At 44.1% G+C, this 27,669-nt stretch overlaps 1 protein-coding gene across 1 annotated transcript; it reads right to left on the reverse strand.

Moving 5' to 3' along the window:
- Positions 1-392: 392 nt before the first annotated feature.
- LOC137426256 (uncharacterized) lies at positions 393-13,051 on the reverse strand. Its single transcript, XM_068114927.2, has 6 exons — positions 12,942-13,051; positions 3,128-3,723; positions 2,532-2,687; positions 2,274-2,409; positions 1,563-1,648; positions 393-1,387 (listed from the first exon to the last, which is right to left on the reverse strand). The coding sequence occupies exons 1-6, from the start codon at positions 12,994-12,996 to the stop codon at positions 1,376-1,378; spliced, it is 1,041 nt and encodes a 346-aa protein (XP_067971028.1). The 5' UTR covers positions 12,997-13,051; the 3' UTR covers positions 393-1,375.
- Between the last annotated feature and the right edge of the window lie 14,618 nt (positions 13,052-27,669).

Below are 27,669 nucleotides of genomic sequence, written 5' to 3' on the forward strand. Positions count from 1 at the left end.
GAAGTTCTAGCAATGTCCATGTGTTTTGTACCTTTCGCACCTCACCTCCCCTTCCTGTGCCTCCTCCCCCCAAGCCCTTGCCCTCCCACAGATCTTCCATTGTCCCTGTTCTCTGCTGTTGTACTTGTGTGCTTCCTTCTCTCTCCCCATCTTGTCTCTCACTCCCTTTATGTTTTATGTGTCTGTTTGTCCTTTTTTGTGATTGATGTTAGCTCTTTCACGAGCCTCGGTGTTGTATACAAAAAACCCCCCCAAAAAACAACTGAATTTTAATGTTACCCAATGACACATTTGCATTGCTGAATCAGCAAGCAATGACATTTTTATGATTGCAAATCAACCCCACTTTGTCATGCTCTACACTCCCCCTTACCAAATAAAAACGCTGCTGTATCTTCATCAGTATACTTTATTTATAAATCAAAAATAATATACTGTACATCATATATTGCACATCAAGAGGTTGCTTCTTTGATGGCTTCAAGAACTGTTCAAGTCATGAGCACTAATAACTTGTGCTGGCAACATTTGGTTAAAAAAATTACAAAAAATAAAAGCACAAAGTTGCAGCATATTCTTAACCACAGCACCATCACTTTCACAACGTAGTTACATCTTCTACAGATGTCCTTTGAATAAAATGCATCCGTATCAATAACTGTTGAAAGCCACAATTTTGTAACAAGTCATTATGCCATATCAAACATCTTTCTTTACAAGTATTCATTTATCCATTTTCCCAAACAATCTTTCCATCTGAGCTAAAGCATTTCTCCTGCTTTGGTCAAGCTAAGAATTCTAATAATGACAAAAAAAAAAAAATTAATAAAAAAATAATAAAACTACTTATCTTCCAGCAAAAGTGATAAATTTTAATGGCACGTTTAAAACAAGGGATACGCTAGACAGTTACCTTACCTGAAACACGTACTGTACCATTAAGTCCGACACAATAGTAAATAATCTTTGGTGTAATAGCGGTTTCAGCATTCATCCATTTTCCTGCATAACGGTTCAAGATTCTCAAACTGTGCACTACCATATAAAGTCTCAATAGCACTACCTCATGTGTCCTTTCAAATACTCGAAGCATGGTACAATATTTTTTTCCTGCCTTTTCTGTCCAAAAAAAGAAAAGAAAATAACTTTTGTTCTTGCAGTGATGTTAAAATACGCATCCAAAGCTCTAAAATGTGACAAAAAGAAACCGTTTCAATGTACAAATGAGGCAACAAGCACAATGGATGACCATTATAGCCAATCAGGAACTCCGTAAAACAGACTCGGTGACCTCTTGCCAATTTCTATTGGTTGTCACAGAAGAAGCAAAAACATCCTGATCAACAGAGATGCCAAATCAAGCGAATGGATGTGTTCAAAACTGAAACTGCAACAAAATGTGGAATGGGTTGGAACAAATAGAAGGATAGGGGGGAGCGGTGAGAAAGTGCATAAAACTTCACTTTGCCATTAAGGAGCAAATAAGCAAAACACGGATAGGTAAAATAATCTTTCAGAGAAGTTTCATCTGTAATATGTTCCACAATATTGAGCATCCTCACCTTTAAGCGTGATTTGCTCAGGCAAAGCCGGGAGCCCGGTGATTTTTGAAAGGCCCTGTTCAAAGAGCTGCTTCGTGAATACAAGCCTGAAACAGAATCCATTGCACGCTGTTTATGTATGACTGCTACTTGTGGCTCAATCCACCTTTAGTAATAGTGGCAAAGCTATAGTAATGGTGTTCTTTGAATGTCCTTATAATACATATAAAAATACATTGATGGCAGTAATGTCTTTGTCCTGCTTAGGATTTATGTACATCCACCAATTTACCTTCGATCATTGTAAAATACTCACATTGAGCCCGTCGCTTCGCTCATGGTAGTGGTTATGACACCACCAAAAAGGCTAGCGCTAGACGCAATGTCGTAATGACATCCCAGATGTAATGCCATCTTACTAAACCACCATCTTACTAAATCCGACATCCTGATGCCGAGCATCTGGCATTCATCCCGTCACCTACAGACGCCAGATATTCAGATATATGGGTTATGGCATTCAACTGCCATCTGCGAAGCGACGGGACAGGTTGAGTGCTGGATGCCAGAATGACAGACACATCTATAGAGGCCTAGCCGAGCACTAAAGGTTAACACCGTAATGATGTCCCGGACATAAGGATGTCCCAACAAAAAGAGCATGACAGACAGAGGGACGGCCAATCAACGGCCATCTGCCAATCAGATGAAAGACAGTCAACCGATCCTTACCTTTGAGGCCATTTTTCTTTTCCATGGTGTGCACCTCGGTCTCAGAATGGGAGCGATAACGACATGTCGCTGTGCTCCTTGCTTGCAGATGATCAACCTTGGGGACAGGACAGCTGCATTGTGCCATCATTGCAACCTGTAAAACCAAGCAAGAGTTCTTGAGAAATCACCTCAAATTAGAGGCCCAATATTAAATATATCTCTATTCACACCAGAATGACCTCGGTGCACAGTGTGGCATTTTGTCAGTGATCTCACTTGCTGGCTTTGTGAGGCATGCAGCTGGGCTTTAAGATTGTGCATCTCATGTCGCAGCCTCTTGTTACCATCCTGCAGCTCTCCCAGTCTTTCCATCAGGCGGCACAGCTGATCCAAGTGTTCCATGCCTGAGCCGAGATGGTTCCCAGCCTTGATCTAGAGAGATCCAGATGCATGTTACCACTCGGTTTATAATAGGCCAATATAAAACTTTAATATAATTAGAAAGACCAATATAAAACTTTAACTCTGAAATACAAATAAACCAATGTTGATTTTGGTTAATTAATTTTAACCATTATTGATCAAATCCTGACAATTGAGCCATAAGTTAAAGCATTAAGTCATTGCTAACTTTAAGTTAAACTTAAAGAAAGTTAAACATTGCTAACTAACATTAAGAGAAAGATCATTGCTAACCCATTGAAAATTAATTTAAAGAAGTTTCCACCCCATAGTCAAAATATGCCTGACTGGGATGCATATGAGGATGGACGGATGCGTATGAGGAGGACGGATGCATATGAGGATGGACGGATGCGTACGGAGCACACAGAATATTACTGTTCTATTGGAGCAATGAACGGCGAATGCACCTGTTTGCGTTGCATCTGCTTTTGTGCAAAATCATCCCATTTTCTTTCCAGATCACACCAATCCTGCTGGGTTTTTTGCAATGACAGCTTTTTGCTGCTTACTCCACCTATAGCTTGGTGCTGCTTCTCATCGGAGTCTTCTCCTTCCCCTGCTACATCCTGCTTATCATAATCAGCAGGGGAAGTCAATGTTCTTCTGTCCTCTGGTTCTGGTGTTTCTGGTGTCATTTTTGCAGGGCTGTTCGTTTGAGAGGTTGACGAGTCTCCACCAACATCTCCATCAAGCGCATCAGCCACGTCAGAGGCTGGAGGTTCCAGAGCCACGTGGTGCTCCTGCGTGTCGGACATGCCTTCTGATGGCTCGAGTACTGACAGAGCACACTCGAGGTTCGGCAATTCCAATCCAGAGTCCTGAGATCTGCGCTTGATCAAGCTGTGAACAAGGGCCTCATTGGCCTCCATTATATCAGGGAGGCACGATTTAGATGTTTCAACATTGCTGGCAGCTTGCTGGGCATAATTCATTTGTTCACATCCATTTTCTAATGAACAAATCTTGGTTAGAACCACCTCCATGTTAGCACATCCTCGAGAACCTGAAGGAACATGACATGTTGCAACAAATGATCAATCACCAAAGTGAGGTTATAAACTTAAATTTGTATTCGATTCTTCAATACAGAATACAACATTAACATGCAGGTACAGGAAAGGCCCACGACCTTCAGAGGAAGGAAGGGAGACACAGAAACAAACTTCATTCAGCATCCATTGTCAATCATGAAATCTTCAAAATGTTTATTCATCTTATTGTCGATCACAATGTTACGACAGAAGACCCTAGCATTGGTTGAGCACCCACTATGCCGAGACAGGCTTTTAAAAATGTTTAAAATTTATTTATGAACTCCATCACATTTTTAAATAATGGATCAAATAAGCTTTTTCATCCCATGGGGTTATGGAAGAAAGGGAAGAGTGGGAAAAGATAGGAAAAGAGGCATCTTCTTCGTTTACCAGGACAATAATACCTCCGGGGATGTGTATTACCCAGAATTCTTAGCTTTAGTCTTTGATATACATTCATTCAAGACATCTGGTCTTTTTGCCTTCAGGGTTTATCAAGAAGACAAAACTGAGCTTACAATGCAAGGGTGGCTTTGATAATAGCAATCGCTGCCTGCATAAGTAAATGTGTGGATCACCGCAGCAGGAAGTCACCTACCATTGGCTGACTGCACAAGCAAATTGGCAGGTAGCTGATCAGCCATTGGCTGGCGAATGATAAGTGCAAATATATTTGAGAGCTTGATGTGAAAATCCTATGGTCTTGATGTTGGGAAGAGAACTAGGAGAGGATCGTCAAGCTTGTAAACAAGTCTGCTAAGATGGGCCTGCAACAAGTCAGCAGCAATGCCAGGTCCTGGTGCATCCTCATAGTTAGTGCAGCGACCTTGTGACAGTGTGACTACTTGCTGTTTAAGGTCTGTGCTCACCTGTGGAACAGTGTGAGTGCTGCATGATTGGGAGCCAGCGCAAACACGGTGCAGAGAACAGATCGAGGACAGCACACACAAGTGCATGCTGTTACGAGCTTGTGCTAACCTGCAGGACGGCCTGAGCAACACATGAGTGAGAGAACACTTTTATGGGCCCATGCTTGCTCGTGAGTCATACGAGAACAGTGCGAGCACTGCACAGGGACGACACAAAGACAACACGTGCTGTTACGTACTTGTGCCAATTCGTGGAACAGCACAAGCATGTTGTTATTGGCCGGGGAGCACTGCCCATGAGAATGCCGTTACGGGTTTTGGCAGTCGAAGGAAGGCGAGTGCTTATGCAGGTGGGTCAGAGGGGGAGTGGAGGAGTCACACCGGGCAATGCTTTCATGAATTCCGGGAGCACGACACTACCGATTGGCCGGGAACCCTTGTGGCGGGAAGCAGACCCAGTCAACCCACTTGGCTCCGTCCAGGAGGGGCAGACATATGGGACATTTCCTCTTCACCTTCTTCAGCCTCACCATTGTACATAGTAATTTGGGAAAAGAAAGCTCGCTTTGCCTCGGTGTTACACCTATGAGTAAAAGGCAAGACACTACAAAAGCTTGCCCAGAGAACTCATGAAATGCTGTTTGACAACACATAACATGTAGACAACCATGACGCAGGTTTTTCAGGAGTTATTGGATGGAAACAGGAAATGTATGGAATTGATGAGGGAAGGCATCAAAATTGAGCATTTTTTCATGCGTGATTTGTAGATGCTTCTTAGAGGAAATGGAAATGAGTGTTAAAGAACAAAGAGGAATATGAAAGAGGCAACCAGCAGCCAACATATTTGTATCAGCTTTCCGTGAAGCCATCCTTTGACTAATCATATTCACAGTACTCTATTATGTAATACCGCACAAACAAGTAGCATGGAACCCCTCCTCGGATAAAATACAGGATAGGAACTCGAACGGCACTCGGTAGAGCACACACCTCCGCCAGGCTGAGCAGTTTATGTTTTGTATCCCACTGATGGACCAGATCTGCATCCGGATCTGAATCAAAATCGAATCGGCTTGTTCTCGTCACCTAACGAACTCATCCACCACGTTTTGTCATAAATCGTCCACAACTTTTTGAGATCTCGTGCTATATCTTGCTTTCAGTCCCATCACTCAATGGTGAAGAATCACTTTCAAAGTTGTAGTACCCGGATCCAAATCTTCACCAAAATCGAATCAATTCGTCCTCGTTACACACCCAACCTGCCCACCAAATGTCGTCCGAATCGATCCATAGCTTTTTGAGATATCCTGCTCACGGTCAGACAGACAGATGTACAGGGGTGAAAATATAACCTACGTCGGTGGCGGAGGTAAAAGTAGAGATATTTAAAATTTACACTTTAGAAGCCACAACAATATTAATCGCAATCGTTATTCATAAGCAGGCTGGATTTATACTTTACAAAATGGATATTTTGCCAAGGCCGGGGAGATTTATTTCCACACTAGTTTGCCAAGAAGCAGAAATCCACACAAAAGTACTTTTTAAGCTTAACGGTTTTTAAAGCTTAACGGTTTTTTGAGCTTAACGCCAATTCCAGCAAATGAAATACTGATAAATGAAGATGTAAATATGCACGCAGTTCACTGACAAAGTTAACTTTTTAAGGGAGCGGAGTCTTTCATTTACCAAACGGCTCTTATTTGGCTCAGGTGCAATGGCTGAGTGACGTCAGAGTAAGAACAATCATATAGTTACAACTTACAACCATTGTGACGTCATTGGCAAATGTTTCCTTGTTTACATTGGTGGAACGTCTGAAGCTACATCGTTCAATCATAGGCTAACAAACTTTAATTCTGAATCAGGGATGCCATGTGACTCTGGCCACGGTTCACCCTGATTAGTAGTTACCTTGGATTGCATTATTTAATGAGCCAGAGTACATTGATGTAGCTGAGATGAAAAGAACGACAAATGATTCATTAAAAGTACAGAGCGTTATTCATAGACAATACTTCGTACTTGTCTTACGGGTGATTTAAATGACCTATTAGGCCTAAATGACGTCCTATTAGGTTATATAAGCTGACAGAATGGCCTAGAGATGTCCGTACTTATATCTGAGCTGTCTAGCATGGGTTTGAATCCCGACCCAGCTGTAAACTGCCATCCTGGTGTATCGCAGGTATGGTGAGGCATCAATGTGTGTCGTTCCTCGGATGGACGTTAAGCTGGGTGTTCCGTCTGCGAGCATTAGTTGATGGACGTTAAAGATGCAAGTTGTCCTTTGCGAAGAGTAGGCGAGCTATCACCGGTATCCTGAAGAAATTACAAATTTCTGCACTGACTGACTGCTGGGAAGGCAATGGCAAACCCCCAGGACAACCTGTGCCAATAAACTTCTTCCGTAACATCAGTGCTCTGTAACAGAGTATAGCATATAGTCTGTTCCAGTCTGATAGTCATATCTAGTCTGATCTAGTCTCATGATAGTGATAGACATAGTCTGATCATGAGTATAGTCTGATCCCAGATCAGATATTCCAAGCTAAATAAATCGATGGTTTATCATATTCAGGGTAGAAAGAATCGAGCGGTTACGAATAAAATCACCCCACCCATGCATACGTAATAAATATATGGCCTCAGCATTGTTACCCTCGCCAAAGGAGAGGGTATTGCATTTGACTCCGTTATTTACTTGTGAAAATCGAAGATTTTTTCAAGTATATTGGTTTGTCTTGTGCGTTATTCTGTCTGTCTGTCTTTCTGTTTGTATGTCAATCTCCTACAGGTCGCAATTTTAAACCGATCTTTACAAAACTTCACCAAATGATAGAGTTGGTCATAAGAAATAAGCCTATTGAATTTGAGGTTAAAAGGTTAACATAGCCCAATGGTCAACCACTTTGCCAAATTTCTAAAATCCTCAATTTTCATCCGATTGACTTGAAATTTTAAGAGAATTTGCACATATGGTCACTGAATTCAACCACCAATTATTTGTAAGGTCATCATAGGCCAACAACTTATATTAGGGTTTTCACAAGTATCGTGCACGACATATTTCTTGTTTGTTTGTTTGTTTGTCCACACAGAATAAATATGATTTTCTCTGCAACCGTTGGTCCGATTAACACGAAAATTTTCACCATAGGTGCAACTCTTCCTGTTTTAAAAAAATGATAATTATGACGTCATAGCTCACGTGGTATGGGCAACATCTTGGAAAAACCGAAAAACTTTGTATCTCTATATCTCTGAAAGTGTGGCATTTAAAAAAATTCAGACAAGCCTCATTTTACAGAAGTCTCCATGGGGAATAACATGTTATGATGTCATAGGTTCCTCCATTATGACGTCCTAATTCAACAAGTACAAAACTTCATCCGATCAAGATGAAATTTCTTGTGTCATCTATGGATAAATTGGTGGAGAAAAAATGATGACGTCATCGGTCACGTGGTTCGGCTGCCATATTTGTTTAACACGACATCCTTAAAAACCACTAAAAACGCATATTGGCGAGGGTCTGCAATATCTGATTGCTCTTTCTTGTTCAATATGGAATTTGAGTAAACCGAAATGAGATTCCAACTTCCTCCCTTACCTCTCCCCACCCGCACTTCCCCTTTACCCTGCAAGAAACCACAGTACATGTCTGTCACTCAATCTCCACGAGAGAGAATCTTCTTCATATGCAGCTCAACACTGCGGGGTCGCATCATTGGCTGAGGGCGTGGCTGTGACGCTGATACAATGCCCTCTGTCGTTTAGGACTGGTATATGGAATTTGTTCAATGTGCCGGCGATAGCTTGCCTACTCTTCACAAAGGACTCCGTGGGATCTTCAACGTCTACCAATAATGCTGGCAGACAGATGCCCATTTAACATCCATCTGAGGCACGGAACACACATTGATGAATAACCCTACAGGGATGACAGTTTATAGCGGAGTCTGGATTTGAAGCCAAGCTAGACAGCTTAGAGACGAGTGCATACCTCTCGGCCATCTAGTCAGCCACTAAAGAGATCAATTAGCATGTAAAGGCCAAAAACATACAGTATATATATATTCATTTATTTATATATATATATAAAAAAAAAAAATACATGCATCTACAAGGTGGCATTAAAGTCCCTTTATGCCTCCCCCAGCAAAGCATCCGTTCTTAAACGGTTTTAATTATTTATACCTGTACAGATTGTATTGTGCAGTACTCACAATAATTAATCAGTCATTGTATCTGGATGAGCTCCATCATACAGATACAATCACTCATTAATTATTGTAAGTACTGTACTGCATGCATAATAAAACCGGTATTATCAAAAGAGTTTAACAACCAATGCTTAACACTGGGGGAGTGGGGGAGGGCAAAGCGACTTTTAGGCCACCCTGCGCGTATATATGCGTAATAATCACCACCAATCATAAACAATCACCACCAATTACCAATATTACCAATAACGACAAATCACCAACAATCACTAACAATCACCACCAATCACTACCAATCACAAACCATTACCACCAATCACTAACAGTCACTAACAATCACTAACAATCACCAACAATCACCACCAATCACTAACAGTCACTAACAATCACCACAAATCACCAACATTCACTGACAATCACCACCAATCACTAAGAATCACTAAGAATCACCACGAATCACCAACAATCACAAACGATTACCACCAATTATCATCAATCACCAACATTCACCATCACCACCAATCACTATCACTAACAATCACCACCAATCACAACCAATCACCACCAATCACCAACAATCACTAACAATCACCACGAATCACCAACAATCGCCACCAATCATCAACAATCATCACCAATCACCACCAATCACTAACAATCCCTAACAATCACCAACAATCACCAGCAATCACAAACGATTACCACCAATTTCCACCAATCACCAACTTTCACCATCACCACCAATCACTAACAATCACCAACAATCACCAACAATCGCCACCAATCACCAACGATTACCACCAATTACCACCAATCACTAACAATCCCTAACAATCACCACCAATCACTACCAATCACCAACAATCACGAACAATCACCACCAATCACAAACGATTACCACCAATTACCAATCACCAACTTTCACCATCACCACCAATCACCACCAATTACCAACATTTACCATCACCACCAATCCCTAACAATCACCACCAATCACCAACAATCACAAACGATTAACACCAATTACCAATCACCAACTTTCACCATCACCACCAATCACTAACAATCACCAACAATCGCCAACAATCACCAACAATCATCACCAATCACCAACGATTACCACCAATTACCAACATTCACCATCACCACTCATCACTAACAATCCCTAACAAGCACCACCAATCACTACCAATCACCAAAAATCACCAACAATCACCAGCAATCACAAACGATTACCACCAACTTTCACCATCACCACCAATCACTAACAATCACCAACAATCACCAACAATCACCAACAATCACCAACAATCACCAACAATCACCAACATTCACAATCACCACCAATCATAAACAATCACCACCAATTACCAATATTACCAATAACGACAAATCACCAACAATCACTAACAATCACCACCAATCACAAACCATTACCACCAATCACTAACAGTCACTAACAATCACTAACAATCACCAACAATCACCACCAATCACTAACAGTCACCACAAATCACCAACATTCACTGACAATCACCACCAATCACTAAGAATCACTAAGAATCACCACGAATCACCAACAATCACAAACGATTACCACCAATTATCATCAATCACCAACATTCACCATCACCACCAATCACTATCACTAACAATCACCACCAATCACAACCAATCACCACCAATCACCAACAATCACCACGAATCACCAACAATCGCCACCAATCATCAACAATCACCACCAATTACCATCACCACCAATCACTAACAATCCCTAACAATCACCAACAATCACCAGCAATCACAAACGATTACCACCAATTTCCACCAATCACCAACTTTCACCATCACCACCAATCACTAACAATCACCAACAATCACCAACAATCGCCACCAATCACCAACGATTACCACCAATTACCACCAATTACCACCAATTACCACCAATCACTAACAATCCCTAACAATCACCACCAATCACTACCAATCACGAACAATCACCACCAATCACAAACGATTACCACCAATTACCAATCACCAACTTTCACCATCACCACCAATCACCACCAATCACCACCAATTACCACCAATTACCAACATTTACCATCACCACCAATCCCTAACAATCACCACCAATCACTACCAATCACCAACAATCACAAACGATTAACACCAATTACCAATCACCAACTTTCACCATCACCACCAATCACTAACAATCACCAACAATCGCCAACAATCACCAACAATCACCAACAATCGTCACCAATCACCAACGATTACCACCAATTACCAACATTCACCATCACCACTCATCACTAACAATCCTTAACAAGCACCACCTATCACGACCAATCACCAAAAATCACCAACAATCACCAGCAATCACAAACGATTACCACCAACTTTCACCATCACCACCAATCACTAACAATCACCAACAATCACCAACAATCACCAACAATCACCAACAATCACCAACAATCCCCAACATTCACAATCACCACCAATCACCAACGATTACCAACATTCACCATCACCACCAATCCCTAACAATCACCACCAATCACTACCAATCACGAACAATCACAAACGATTAACACCAATTACCAATCACCAACTTTCACCATCACCACTAATCACCACGAATCACCAACAATCACCAACAATCGCCACCAATCACCACCAATTACCACCAATCACCAACGATTACCAACATTCACCATCACCACCAATCCCTAACAATCACCACCAATCACCACCAATCACTACTAATCAACAACAATCACTACCAATCACTAACAATCACAAACGATTAACACCAATTACCAATCACCAACTTTCACCATCACCACTAATCACCACGAATCACCAACAATCACCAACAATCACCAACAATCGCCACCAATCACCAACGATTACCACCAATTACCAACATTCACCATCACCACCAATCACCACCAATCACTAACAATCACCACCAATCACTACTAATCAACAACAATCACTACCAATCACTACCAATCACTAACAATCACCACCAATCACCACCATTCACCACCATGATGCGACACATCTCACCCAATTAACCACCAAACGACTAAAAGCAATCAAATGCATCAATTCTCAATCAATTACAAACTCAAGAACAAACTCTTAAAGTGCTTAATGAAAGTCCAGGTTTGCCTCGAGGAATGCACACCTGCATTTGAGCTGCCGAGCCTGGGTTCGAATCCAGACCCAGCTACAAACGTTTATCCCAGTGTTTTACAGGTAGATTCATCAATGTGTGTGCCGTCCCTCGGATGGATGTTAAGCCAGGTGTCATGTCTGTTGGTTTTAGTTGGTGGATCTTAAAGACCCCACGGTGTCCTTCTCGAAGAGTAGGCAAGCTATCGCCTGCACCATGAACAAATTCCAACCCTCTGCGCTGACAGTGATATTATGCAGCAGCACTGCATCAGCAGCACACCTAGCCATGTTCCCAGCAATGAAGCAAAACAACAGCCACGTGCAACACACGAAATAATGAGTGTTCAATAAAGCGATCAGAACAAAGCTTGAATCCCCACATGTGTAATTTACATGAACTAAGTCAGGATAAATCCCGCACCAGAACTTTAAAATAACAAACCAGCACCAGGTACCCTGGAGGGGCGGGGCGAGGGGCGGAGCATGGAAGTGTAGGCGGGGCCAAGATAGGTCCGAACTCCGAAAACCTCGAGGATCATCACCGCGAAATGAAGATATAATTTAACTTTATTGCAAACTTTATCTCACGCCAATTGATGAATAGAGCAACTTGTAGTGCACCATATATATTCGGACATGACACTTCGACTCATGGGATAACAAAAGGTGCACAAGCCTCATTTAGTGCGTATTTCGTACTGCGCTGCAAAATACGGACAGTCACCTGCTTGATGCAAAGGTCGCACGAGTAAAGCATACCTGCGAAGCTGCACAAGCTATAAAACGCTTAAAATATTTAAACACCAGTTCGCAATTGATCTCTAGCTTTTTATATAAAGTAAAGTACAAGCGCAATATGTATCTCATAAAGCACCAGGCTCGTGGTGCATTTACCTTTCCAAGGTGAGGTTGGGTCGAACAGGCTGCGCCTCCTCGTAAACATCTCCATGGTCCAACTTGCAGAGAGCTCTGATCCACCACCACGGAATGAGCATCCAGCCTCAAGTATCGATGATAGCTCAAGCAATCTCCGCCCTTTTATAGACACGCCCCGTCTGAGACACGCCCCTTCTTAGACACGCCCTACATCGTGCTGGGCGGCTGGTGGACAATGGTGGCTCAGCGAAGCGAGATAATGCATGACGGACTGAACTCGAACCAGGGTCCTTCAGATCTCGAGTTATATCCGTCGTTCTTAAGCAACGAGACTTTGCAAGTAGTTTACTTTTTTTTTTTAATGGCCGAGGTTACCGTTACCTTGGTTTAACATCCGTCTGGAGTCTTCATAATGTGACGTTGTAGCCTGTTTATTACGTCATCAGCATTTGTGAAACGTCAAAAGGGAGCACCAAGAGCCCGAGGCCGTTCATAAACGATGTGGATTTAAATTTTAAACAGGTCATCAGGCTCGTCACGTGACTCCAAGCACGATTCATCGTGGTGATGACGACATCAAGGTGAATCCCTGTAATCAGGTAGTAAGTAGTACGATGTAGCACGTGAGATTAAAGTAATGACAAAGTTGTTATTTTGAATCCTCCCGCGTCACGCACAGTCACATAAAGTCACAATCAATATCCTAAGATTGTAAATAATGAGTCATTTTCACAAAGTCTTTTCACTCTTTAGGAACATTTCCCTTCCCCAAAGACTCCTTTCCAGGTGTCCGAAGGTGTTCCAGCAGGAGTTCAAACTCGCTTATTGGGGTCCGACCTCTAGCCATTGTTAGGTAGCCATAGGTGGACCAAATGGGGTTTCTGGGTTGAATTCCATAGGGAGGTCAATAATAAATCAAGGGAGGTAGTTTAACACTCTGCAGGTATTTCGTGAGGCCTCATATGGAACTAGAATGGCACTCAGTAGAGAGCGTACGTACCTCCACCTGGTTGGCCATGTCACTCAATGGTGAAGAATCACTTTAAAAATTAAATAATTCTCATATCCGAATCCATATTCAGATCTTCACCAAAATTGAATCGATTCTTCCTTGTCACACACACAACCTGTCCAACAAGTTTCGTCCAAGTCCATCCATAACTATTTGAGATATCCTGCTACGTATAGTTTTTGGCCCGATCTCCCAATGGTGAAGAATCGCTTAAAAAATTAAATAATTCTCATCCGAATCCATATTCAGATCTTTACCAATATTGAATCGATTATTCCTTGTCACACACACAACCTGTCCAACAAGTTTCGTCCAAATCCATCCACAACTTTTTTTTAGATATCCTGGTATGTATGGTTTTTGGCCTTATCTCCCAATGGTGAAGAATCACTTAAAAAAATTAAATAACTCTCATATTCGAATCCATATTCAGATCTTCACCAAAATTGAATCGATTATTCCTTGTCACACACACAACCTGTCCAACAAGTTTCGTCCAAATCCATCCACAACTTTTTTTTAGATATCCTGGTATGTATGGTTTTTGGCCCTATCTCCCAATGGTGAAGAATCACTTAAAAAAATTAAATAACTCTCATATTCGAATCCATATTCAGATCTTCACCAAAATTGAATCGATTATTCCTTGTCACACACACAACCTGTCCAACAAGTTTCGTCCAAATCCATCCACAACTTTTTTTTAGATATCCTGGTATGTATGGTTTTTGGCCCTATCTCCCAATGGTGAAGAATCACTTAAAAAAATTAAATAACTCTCATATTCGAATCCATATTCAGATCTTCACCAAAATTGAATCGATTATTCCTTGTCACACACACAACCTGTCCAACAAGTTTCGTCCAAATCCATCCACAACTTTTTGAGATATCCTGCTATACATCGTTTTTGGCCCGATCTCTCAATGGTGAAGAATCATTAAATAAATTCTCCCAGTCGAATCCAAATGCGGATCTTCACCAAAATCGAATCATTTCGTTTTTGTGACATATGCTACATCTCTACCAAATTTCGTCCGAATCCGTCCACAACTCTTTGAGATATTTTGTTCACAAACGGACAGACAGGGGTGAAAACATAACCTCCATCCACCTTTGGTGTCGGAGGTAATAATGTTCCGTTTCGGTCACTACACCTGAGGATGGACATCGCTGGCTGCGATAGAGGGGGTTCAGCGCACGGTTACTCCATTGAATCTGGAGCTAGACTGAGATTTATTTTTATTAGCATCGCAGCGCAAGGGTCGAGCGCAAAAATCCAACAGGGATCCCCTGGGTGGAAAAGCAAAGAAAGATGAGAAAATATCAGGATGGGGAATTTTGGGGATTCCGCACATGATTGGCCCACAGTAATATGAAGAGCGGGTGAGGGGCCGCAGGGAAACTTTGCAGATAAACATGGAGTGTTCCAGATGGCACCGGCAGTGCCTCGGTAGGGCCTCCTGGAATGCCGGGCTCGGTGTGGCTCCAGTGGTGAACTGGAAAACAAGGAAACCCGACATTATGCACCAGATCATGAGACAGCCTCCCAAAGGTGCTAACACCCGGGTTATGGCCTCGAGCGTTCTGGCGGCAATCCTCTGGGAACACCGACTCCAACGTACCCTCCCGCAGGGAATACAGATCCAGGGACACACCTGCGCAGGTGGTGATATCCCCAATGGGCGGATGTGGACACAGCCAATCACCTTAAACATGAGGATCGAGGAGTCGCTTATTGGAGACAGGGATTGGTACATTTCATAGGAAGGAGGTGATTATGAGGGTATCTGATTGAGATGTTTAATTAAGATGATGAAGAGTATCGATAGAATGAACGTGGAAGACATTTTCAGCGGAATGGGACAGAATGGGACAGGGCAGGGCCAGGGACAACCAAATAATCGTCCATCTGATCATTGAATAAAGAAGAGGAGTCTGGACTGTATTAAGGCAAGGAAGGGGTCTTTCACTCAGAGTCGTTAATGCATGGAATGGTCTCCTTGAAAAGGTGGTGGCAGAAGAAACACTACACAGGTTTAAATTAGAATCGGATAGGTATCTAGAAGCCCTGGAGATGAAGGAATTATTGGGATATTTGGCAGAACTTGTATGGGATGCTGTATACATTTGGCTTTGTTTATTCCTCGCCCTATAACCCCCTCCACCTTTCCTAAAAAGAAAATGGTGTCTCCCACGTGATGAAGCCGGGTCTATGGTGTCTATGACTTTCCCTTCACAGACAGGTCGTTGGTCTCTCTGTCTTCTTCTGCCTTCTTTTTGGTCTTGCACCCCCTGCCATCTCCATACTTTCCGCAGGGCTCACATGATCCACCATCAACCCCCTTCAGGTGAAACTACCTAAATCCAGGATCACTGCTCACCTCCACTCATTCGTTCATATTTTCTCCTGCTCCTGGAGAACCAACTTCCACATTCTCTTCAACCTCATTATTCCTTCCAGGTCTTCAAGACAACTGTTCCTCACCATCTCAGATCATCCCTCATCCAAAACCATGATCTTCTCTATCCTCGTGTAACCTCCCTCCCCCCACCAGACCACCTCTTCCCAAGATTTCCGTTTTTCCTTTTTGGGAGTTTGCTCCTGTGTGTTCTTCCCTACTCCTCATCCATTATTTCTCCGTCTCCCTCTCTTTAGTCCTTCAACCCCATGTTGTTGTTTCCCCCTCCATACCCCTCAATTTCTGTTTTTCATTTTGTTTTGGTACGTCCTAAATCCATTATGCGTCCTCTACCATCGCAAAATAAATAAATATAAAATGTCATGAAAATATATAATTAAATTATATATATATATATATATATATATATATATATATATATATATATATATATATATATATATATATATATATATATATATATATATATATATATATATATATATAAAACACAGTTTGTGTGTGTGTGTGTGTGTGTGTGTGTGTGTGTGTAATGTTACCGATAGACTCCTAAACGGAGAGGCTTACGTGCTTGATATTTGGCATAGACATGGCCATTGAGCCTGGGACGAACATGGCCGAACTCAAAATATTTGACGATCCATATTTTTTATTCATATTTACCTCAGCGCATTTCAGCGCACGGAATCAACGGAATCAGAGCAGGTGGGCGCTGATTCGCTCAGAGCGATCACGTGATGACGCTATGAACGCTATGACGCTTTAAAAAAATATCGCTATGACGCTATGACGCTATGGAACGCTATGACGCTATGAAAAAAAAAATCGCTATGACGCTATGAAACACTATGACGCTATGAAAAAAAACAATCAAGGGTAATTATGAAACGCTATGAACGCTATGACGCTATGACGCTATGAAACGCTATGAACGCTATGACGCTATGAACGCTATGACGCTATGACGCTATGAAAAAAAAAATCGCTATGACGCTATGAAACGCTATGAACGCTATGACGCTATGAACGATATGAACGCTATGACGCTATGAACGCTATGACGCTATGACGCTATGAAAAAAAAAAATCGCTATGACGCTATGAAACGCTATGACGCTATGAACGTTATGACGCTATGACGCTATGAAACGCGATGACGCTATGAAACGCTATGAACGCTATGACGCTATGACGCTATGAAAAAAAAAATCGCTTGCTTTACCAAGGGGCTCGCTCTCCACCCGTTCCCCTCCCCTCCCCTTCCCCCTCCCCCTCCCCTCCCCCGCCCGGCAATGCCGGGTACTTCTGCTAGTATATATATAATTAATTATATATATAATTAATTATATATATATATATATATATATATATATATATATATATATATATATATATATATATATATATCTATATCTAAATAAAACACAGTTTGTGTGTGTGTGTGTGTGTGTGTGTGTGTGTGTGTGTGTGTGTGTGTGTGTAATGTTACCGATAGACTCCTAAACGGAGAGGCTTACGTGCTTGATATTTGACATAGACATGGCCATTGAGCGTGGGACGAACATGGCTGAACTCAAAATATTTGACGATCCATATTTTTTATTCATATTTACCTCAGCGCATTTCAGCGCACGGAATCAACGGAATCAGAGCAGGTGGGCGCTGATTCGCTCAGAGCGATCATGTGATGACGCTATGACGCTATGAACGCTATGACGCTGTGAACGATATGACGTTATGAAAAAAAAAATCGCTATGACGCTATGAAACGCTATGACACTATGACGCTATGAAAAAAAAAAACGCTATGACGCTATGACGCTATGACGCTATGAACGCTATGAACGCTATGACGCTATGACGCTATGAAAAAAAAATCGCTATGACGCTATGAAACGCTATGACGCTATGACGCTATGAAAAAAAAAAACCACTCGCTTTGCCAAGGGGCTCGCTCCCCCCCCCCCCGTTCCCCTCCCCCTCCCCTCCCCTCGCCCGCCCGGCAATGCCGGGTACTTCTGCTAGTGTATATATTGTTGCGGATATGAGGACTGTATTTTTTTGATTGTGTGTATTATTATTATTGTTTATTCTGCGCCTCCTGCCTCCGGAGTTGTGTAAAGGTCAAAGGGCGTCCCATAATTAGTCCAAAAGCATACATGTCAGCCAATCATAGAATACCCCTGTTCAGTAGCTTATATCTTATTATGTGTCTTAGAGTAAGGCTGTGTCTCCCATTAACTTAAATACTCCATTGCTCCAAGTGAAAGAGATAGATTCCCTACACCACCATTCCCAAAACCTCCATTCCCCCTTTCGTCGATTGGCAATTACCTCCCCTCCAATTGCCGCCATTGACCACGAGGCAGGGTCGGAGAAGAAAGGCGTGTCTCCACCTCGTCATAGAGGGGAGGAGTGAGCCAGCCCCACTCGACCAACCATGAGCCAGGGGTTTGGCTTGAGAGGGCGGAGAGAGAACGTTTGGGGGAGGTTCGAAAAGGTTGGGGGGCGGGGCCTATATAACCCGCCGGCGGGGCGTTCCCAAGTGCAGACGAGAGGGAGTCCAAGCAGTTGGGTCCAAGAGATGCGCTTTGAGTTGGGTCCAAGAGATGCGCTTTGAGTTGAGTCCAAGAGAGGCGCTTTGAGTTGAGTCCGAGAGAAGTCCAGAGTTGAGCTGCAGCTCGAGCCACCGAAACTGCATTTACAGCAGCTCGAGCCACATCAGCAGCCACAGCAGCTTGGGGCCTTGACAGCAGTTCTTGAGCAGGGCCGCGAAAGAACGACGGCTGCTAAACGCGCCGATCGTGCTGCAGTACCCGTGGACCTTCCTCTCCCTCCAGCCATTCACCTCCTGCCAGTCCTATCATCATTCCCTGCGTGAGTCTGTCCTTGTTTGTTCTGTCCCTGGGTTAATTAAGACTGTAGATAAGCTAGCATTGCACTGTGTCTCTAATATCTTCTGTAAATTATTTTCTTATCTTTCCTTCTTCCTTGGTTATTTTGAGCCTGTAAATAGTAAATAAATTTAGTAGTATTTCAACCCTTTTCTCGTCTTATTCCTTTTCCTCTTTGCATTCGGTCGCTTTAGAGTTTTCCCGATTGAATAGCGGTGGCGCGATCCGGCCAAAGTTTGGGGTCAATCGGGTTTTAGAGTCGGGGAATAACTGTTCGGTCGCGGAGCCTCCGCTCGGCAAATATAACATCTTTAACCGCGTCCGTAACAATATATTACATATAAAGACTTGGCATTTAATATGGAATATTTTTTTTTCTTGACTTGGGTTTAATTTCTGAACTCGGTATATCAATCTGGTGAGTTTCTTTTACGCTTCGGTGATTTCTTTGTCAAAAGAACCATGTCACTGATTGTCGCAGCAAGAAGTCAACAACAGGATTATATCACAGGTGGCGTGACAAAATGTACGGACAGGTACATTTGACGATTGGCTTCACAATCGGGTATATAAGGGTTGTTGCGTTCTGTACTAGTGGAAAACAACTGCTGCACGTCTACAAAAGTTATTGCCGCTTCCCCTGGAGATGGTCCGTCAACTCGACAATGCTGTTTGTCATGGAGTGGTGGCTTTACGAAATTCCGGCATGAAACAGCGTTCTATTGCTCGGCAATATGGCATCACTCAAGGGCAGGTCTCAAAGATCCTGAAACGAAATGCTCAGAGGGGTGTCCCTACTCCAATACCGAGGCCAGGACGTCCCCGCAGAACCACAAGGAGAGATGATTGCCAGCTGCACCGGTTAGTCCGCAATGGCCGTACCAAGTCAGCTAATCGGCTTAGGGCTGAGTGGCAGCAACTGATAAATGTGCCTGTATCCAGAAGGCTAGTCGACCAACGACTGGTTCAAGCAGGCTATCGTGCCAGGCATCCCCTGAGAAAGCCACGTCTGACCAGACAACACCGCCAGCGCCGATTGCAGTGGGCCAGAGAGCACCGTCAATGGCAGCCAGGACACTGGAATCACGTGATCTTCAGTGACGAGTCTAGATTTCTGGTCTATCGTCAAGATGGCTGCGTCCGAGTGCGCAGGCAAGTGCATGAAGCCTACAACGAAGATTGTATAGTGCCAAGAGTCCAAGCTGGAGGTGGTGGGGTGACCGTTTGGGCTGCTTTTCATGCAGGGGGCAAAACTGACCTGGTTGTTCTGAATGGAAACCTGAACCAGTTCAAGCACAGGACCATTCTGGAAGAAACATTGCTTCCATTTGCTCGTGCAGCCTTTCGAGGAAACTTTGTCTTTCAAGATGACAATGCACGGCCTCATCGTGCTCGCGTGATCCAACACTTTCTTGCTGACCGTGGTTTAGAGCATATGGAGTGGCCTGCCATGTCCCCGGATATGAATCCGATAGAGAACTTGTGGGCAGAATTAACGCGTCAAATCGACCACTTGGACCAGCAGCCGACCTCTGTGCGTGAATTGCAGCAGGCTATTGTAACTGCATGGCAAGCGATTCCTGTCCAAACCTTGGCAAATCTCGTGAACAGCATGCCTCGACGTGTACGTGCTCTCCTGAATGCTCGTGGGGGTTACACGAAGTACTGAAATGTAATTTTACTGTCTGTAATCCCAGTCGTAATTTAACTTTTTGTTTTTGTTCAAAATTTTTTTGGCTAATGTGCAAAATAAAGAGATACTTCTGGAAAACGCACAGATGTTTAACACAGTACTGTCTGTGAATTGAGTTCGATATCAGTTTACATCACTTTCAAGGATCAATTTATTTGCTTCGAAATGTCAAATGTGGTTTTTGTTTCTTTTAAAGGTCACATTAACAAAATCTAGAATAATTTCAACATAATTCCAATGAACTTTTGGTTCTAAGTCATCTTGAAAAGTAAGTTCACCCCCACAAAAAAAATATTCCATATTAAATGCCAAGTCTGTATCTCTCTTCTCTCCATATTATAAAAGAAAGTTTTTGTTTGTTTGACTGCGCAAGTTAATTTCCTGAACGGTGAAAGATAGGAGGAAACCTCTAATACAAAAAATGTCGAGACGGGCCCCGGGAAGGTTATAGGCTAGGTGGCGAGGCCGGTCGAGGCCGCTTCGGCCGGGCCAGGCCCATTTCGCAATTAAAAGCTGAGCTGAATTATAGTGAATCTTCTACGGCCACGAGTAAAAGCTTAATTACAGTAGTAAATTCATTCAAAAATAACCACAAATGTCGGGACGGGCCCCGGGAAGGTTATAGGCTTGGTGGCAAGGCCGGCCGAGGCCGCTTCGGCCGGGCCAGGCCCATTTCGCAATTAAAAGCTGAGCTGAATTATAGTCAATCTTCTACGGTCACGAGTAAAAGCTGAATTATGGTAGAAAATTCATTCAAAAAGAACCAAAAATGTTGGGGCAGGCCCCGGCAAGGTTATAGGCGAGGTGGCGAGGCTGGTCGAAGCCCACCTCGGCCGGGCTGGGCCCATTTCACAATTAAAAGCTGAGCTGAATTATAGTAGTCAATCGTCTACGGCCATGAGTAAAAGCTGAATTATCGTAGTAAATTCATGCAAAAAGAACTAAAAATGTCGGGACGGGCCCTGAGAAGGTTATAGGCTTGGTGGCGAGGCCGGTCGAGGCCGCCTCTGCCGGGCTGGGCCCATTTCACAATTAAAAGCTGAGCTGAATTATAGTAGTCAATCTTCTACGGCCGTGAGTAAGAGCTGATTTCTAGTAGTAAATTCATTCAAAAAGAACCAAAAATGTTGGGACGGGCCCCGGGAAGGATATAGGCTAGGTGGTGAGGCCGGTCGAGGCCGCATCGGCCGGGCTGGGGCCATTTCGCAATTAAAAGCTGTGCTGAATTATAGTAGTCAATCTTCTACGGCCGAGGGTAAAAGCTGAATTATAGTAGTAAATTCATTCAAAAAGAACCAAAAATGGCGGGACGGGCCCCAGGAAGGTTATAGGCTAGGTGGTGAGGCCAGTCGAGGCCGCATCGGCCTGGCTGGGGCCATTTCGCAATTAAAAGCTGAGCTGCATTATAGTAATCAATCTTCTACGGCTGCGAGTAAAAGCTGAATTATAGTCGTAAATTCATTCAAAAATAACCCGGGCAACGCCGGGTGCTTTCAGCTAGTATCATAGATATATATATATATATATATATATATATATATATATATATATATATATATATATATAATGTGTTATGTCATATATATGTGTGTATTGCTACCTCTTCCATGAGCCTCGACTTTGTATTTGATATGACACCGAGGTGGGCTACGAAAGGAGCAAACTACTGAACAGCGCTCCGAACAGCAAACCCACATGTTCTACATTCAAATCCAAGTCTTATCCATTGAGGAGGAAAACGGAGTCGTTGAAAACCGATGACGTTCTCACCTCATTTATGCCTTAATTGCAGCACTCAGGAGTGTAGGAGGAATGAACCAATTAAAGAGGGATGAATTTATTAATAAACGATGTGCATACCCTCCAGGTGATGGCTTAACGGAGTTTTCTAAGTACCTGCTGTATTTTAATGATTAAACGGACTCTTTCTGAGACACATTTAGTTTCCAACGAAATGAACATGAAATATTCAATTTCATTGCTTCATTGTTCAATAATCTTCAACATGCGGGACAAATGACAAGACCATTCCTCGTTTACTTTCAAAACACTTCGCACATTGGAAGCACCTGATAACGGCTATCGAACGATCATGGGCGTCGATTGATACCCGAAGGCGGAGGGGCGTCGACCCATCATCCTCCAGCATTGTTTTATCATGGTTACCTGCGCACTGAAGGTGGACGGGGCTCAAGTTTTTTCATGCTAGTTTGTTTGTCTCTGTTTGTCTGTGAGCAGGATATCTCAAAAAGTTAACGATGAATTCAGACTAAACTTGGTGGACAGGTTGTGTGTGTGACAAGGAAGAGTAAATGGAATTTTGGTGAAGATCTGGATATGATAATTTTGTTATTTTAAACTGTTTTTCACCATTGTGTTACGTGGTCCCCTCGGTGACTACCTGGTCTCGGTGACCCCCGGACCGTGAGAGGACCTTCGCCAGCAAGTAGGATGATATATATGAGCTTTCGTAACGCAACCCATATGAATTCCGGTCAAGAAGAAACCCCACACCAAGGATCCGGAATAATCAATAATATATTCCCTGAGCAATCAACAACCATCAACAATGCACAATCAATATTACAAAGATGCAAACTCATCTACACTAACTCTAAGATGGCCATCTTATATATTCCTCACGTGAGCCCCACTCCCGACTCCCTCCGTGGTCAATGTCTCTCACAATGTCTCTCGTCTCCGCACATGGGCGGTTGAACGAACCCCGGGCGGACGTGCTCCAAACGTGCCGTCTCGTACCGGGGACAGCTGCTGCAGCGCCCCTCCTTGCCAAGCAACGGGGCAAAATCCAGCGCGGCTTCCAACGCGCGCGAGGCCCCAAAGTGCGACCTGTACGCGTCCTTGTAGACGGGGCAAAACCAAGCGCGGGTTGCAACGCGTGCGAGGCTCGACGTGCGACCCGTACGCGTCCTTGTAGACGGGGCAAACCAAGCGCGGTTTGCAACGCGTGCGAGGCTCAACGTGCGACCCGTACGCGTCCTTGTAGACGGGGCAAAACCAAGCGCGGTTTGCAACGCGCGCGTGGCCCAACGTGTGACCGCTTGGTTCCGTGCACGAACTCACGGGGACTTGACGTGTCAAAAGGTAGTTACGCGTCCAGGTAACTCCTCTCGCCAAACGGGTTTCGGAACGCCTCTGTTTTCCACGCAGCGCGAGGTCGATTCCACCTTTTGTCGTCGCGGGCCGAGGAAGATCAAGAAGAAGACTCGTCCTGTTCCCTCGTGTCTTTTCTTCTTCCCTCCTCGGTCACTTCCGTTTCCGGCCACTTCCGTTTCCGGCCACTCCCTCCGAAGGGCTCCTGACCCTCCAACCACAACAACTTAATATACTCCACACGGATAAGCAAAGACCTGAATGGTAATTCCCATACATTCACATAAATATGTAACACTCCCCCCCTTCAAGAAAGAAAGTTTGAACCCAGCGAAAACTTTCTTCGCCGGCCAATTTGGAGAAACAAACCAGATAACTCAACCCCTCCAGATTACTCCCTCTGGACTAAGTACCAACAACGACATTGTCCCTGCCAAATCAAACTCCATCTCATGACCCTCTGACTTTGACCGTGAGTTTCTTGGGAATGAAGGTTAAGGGGTTGATCAAAGATCCAAAGTTAAGCAACTCGATAACACTTTCTCCGGGAGGCCAAGCCGAGTATTCCCTACATGGATGCCTTTAGGAACGCGGAGTTCACGGTTAGTCTGTGCAGGAAAGTTCTCTACAGGGGCGCCTTGAGGAACGTGGAGTTCACGGTTAGTCCGTGCATGAAAGTTCACTACATGGACGCCTTTAGGAACGGCGTTCACGGTTAATTCGTGTAGGAATCTTGGCTCGGCGGCTCCGCCGCCTTCAGTGCTTCAACTTCTCAGAACTTCCCTAATAATTAGGGTGGGACCACTGGTCCCTGTAGTCCCATGAATAGCGGTCTCCTTCTCGGCCCCTACTTTGCCAATCCTTCCTTCGGGAGCGGCCGTAACTCAGGGAGCCTCCATAATAATTTTGATTGCGGCCCCCACCAAAACTACCGCCCAGTTGTCCTCTCCTGTAGACCTCTCGACGCCTACGAAATGCCTTCCCTACTGTTATGGTCCGACCCTCCAAATCCTTGCCATTCCAATTCTTCTCTGCCTCTCTGGCGTCTTTTGTGCTGGCAAACGTGACAAAGCCGAACCCTCTTGACTGTTGCGTTTCCCAGTCTCTTACCACCCGCACTTCCACCAGCGGCCCATATCTGTTGAAGACAGAGGTCAGAATTTCTTCCTCTGTTTTGAAGTTCAGTCCCCCTACAAACAACTTGGCACTTTTGTCGCCATCCCGAGCTGGTGTGGTGTTATTCTCCCTGCTGGGCTCTTTACCAACCCTCAGGTTACCATAAACTTGACCCCCGGCCAAATCATTCCCGATAACCACAGATACACCCTCTACAGGAAGCGTGGCTTGTAAACCGACGGTGACCGGTCCTGACACCAAATCGGACTCCAACTGGATGACCTGAAGGGGAGCACTAACACCACCCCCGATCCCCTGTAAACGAACACTATCCCCCGTTGCCGTCTCCTCGGACCATGGCAAAATGCCTTCAAGCATTAAAGATTGATGGGCCCCTGTGTCCCTCAATATCCTAACCGGTCTCCGGTTAGTCGAGGCTCCATCCAGTGACACAAACCCCTCTGAAATAAATGGTTGGTAACCCTTTTGATGGCGATTTCTTACGCTAGCCATCGCATTCGGAGTTGTAATAGTCGGACTCCGCTCTGGGTTGTCCCTTTTCATGAGGTAACAACTGGACATCAAGTGTCCAGGTTTCTTGCAAAACGCGCAAGTAGGTCCGGAGGAAAAACTCGGGGTCTGCCTCGGGCCCCCCGAACTATAAGTTTGTCTTGGGCCCGCATCCCTCTGATTTCGAACCGGTGGGGTATCATAGTTGTCCCCATAATCATCTCGAGGCCGCCGCCATGTATGGTCGTTCTCCGCACCTGCTGTTCCCCACCTCCCCTGCGGAGATCTAGGCGAGGAGTTAGGTTCGTGGACCCCTATTCGGTGGGTTAAGGCATAATCATCTGCCATGGTGGCTGCGTCCCACAACTTTGGTACCTTCTTTTCCTGCAGGTACACTTTGATGTCCTCGTGGACACACTGCTGGAATTCCTCCACCAGGATCAAGTCCCGCAATGCCTCGAAGTCTTTCCCGACTCCTTTTGACTCACACCACCGATCAAACATGTTTTCTTTCACTCTGGCAAACTCCACATGGGTCTCACTCTCCCCCTTCCTGGCATTCCTGAATTTTTGCCTGTAAGCTTCCGGAACCAACTCATAGGCCTTGAGGATGTGCTTCTTCAGTACCTCATAATCTGCACATTGGTCCATTGGTAGCGCCGAATAAATTTCCTGAGCTTTCCCCACCAGCACACTTTGCACGAGTATGGTCCATGCCTCCTCCGGCCAGTTTAATTGTCGAGCCACTTTCTCAAAGTGTGGAAAAAATTTCGCGACTTCTTTTTCACTGAACGGTGGAACCAGCCTCACATGTCTGCCCACATCCCAGGTTTTCTAGTTAGGTGTCGACCCCGTCAGCAAGGGTGGTGCCTCTCCCCGTTCTCTCATTAACTCCAGCTCCTTGAATTTGATTTCTTGCTGAAGCTCCATGTCACGTTCCTTTAATTCCCTTTCCGCTTTTCTCTCCTCTGCTTCGAGGTCCCTTGCAGCTCTCCTCTCCTCTGCTTTTCTCCCTTCTAACCTTTCCTGGAGTTCTCGTTCCACTCTCCTTTCCTCTGCTTCTGCTTTCCTTTCTTCTTCTTTTAACCTTTCCTGGAGTTCTCGTTCCACTCTCCTTTCCTCCGCTTGTTTCTCTTCCCTCCTCTCTTCTGCTTTCCTTTCTTCTTCTTTAATCCGTTCCTGGCTCCGTAACTGCAACTCCAGTTTCCGGAGCTCAACGTCTTCTGGTTCTTCGGGTAGCCACTCCCAGGCTAACTCGTCCCATGTTCCTAATCCCACCATAGATTGTATCACCGTGGCCTGCAACTCTGCCTTCCTCAAATTAGTTCGGACCTCCAAGTTAAAATGTTTGGCCAATTTCAAGAGGTCCGACTTTAGCAACGCTCGGAACTGTGCCTCACTCGGTGTTACCCCAAAGTTCTGTGCCACAAACGCCATGGTGCCTATCGTTAACACCTGTTAACCTTCACCCAAGATTTTACCGCAATTTCTCAAAACAAAAAAATTTACCAATTAATAATTAATTAATAAATTTTAATTACTAAAAATTATTATTTTATTATTTTATACAATTTTAAATCCCGGACGAGCCCCCAATTCTGTTACATGGTCCCCTCGGTGACTACCTGGTCTCGGTGACCCCCGGACCGTGAGAGGACCTTCGCCAGCAAGTAGGATGATATATATGAGCTTTCGTAACGCAACCCATATGAATTCCGGTCAAGAAGAAACCCCACACCAAGGATCCGGAATAATCAATAATATATTCCCTGAGCAATCAACAACCATCAACAATGCACAATCAATATTACAAAGATGCAAACTCATCTACACTAACTCTAAGATGGCCATCTTATATATTCCTCACGTGAGCCCCACTCCCGACTCCCTCCGTGGTCAATGTCTCTCACAATGTCTCTCGTCTCCGCACACGGGCGGTTGAACGAACCCCGGGCGGACGTGCTCCAAACGTGCCGTCTCGTAC

Source organism: Myxine glutinosa, chromosome 4 (assembly GCF_964187855.1).
Source record: "Myxine glutinosa chromosome 4, kmMyxGlut1.1, whole genome shotgun sequence".
NCBI classification, from domain to species: domain Eukaryota; kingdom Metazoa; phylum Chordata; class Myxini; order Myxiniformes; family Myxinidae; genus Myxine; species Myxine glutinosa.

Excerpts from the sequence above, each read along its gene's own strand:
- LOC137426256 (XM_068114927.2), bottom strand. The coding sequence starts at position 12,996 with ATGGAGATGTTTACGAGGAGGCGCAGCCTGTTCGACCCAACCTCACCT. Across the intron at positions 3,724-12,941 it reads CCCAACCTCACCTTGGAAAG|GTTCTCGAGGATGTGCTAAC; the intron begins GTAAATGCACCA and ends ATGTTCCTTCAG. Across the intron at positions 2,688-3,127 it reads AGCAGATGCAACGCAAACAG|ATCAAGGCTGGGAACCATCT; the intron begins GTGCATTCGCCG and ends GGATCTCTCTAG.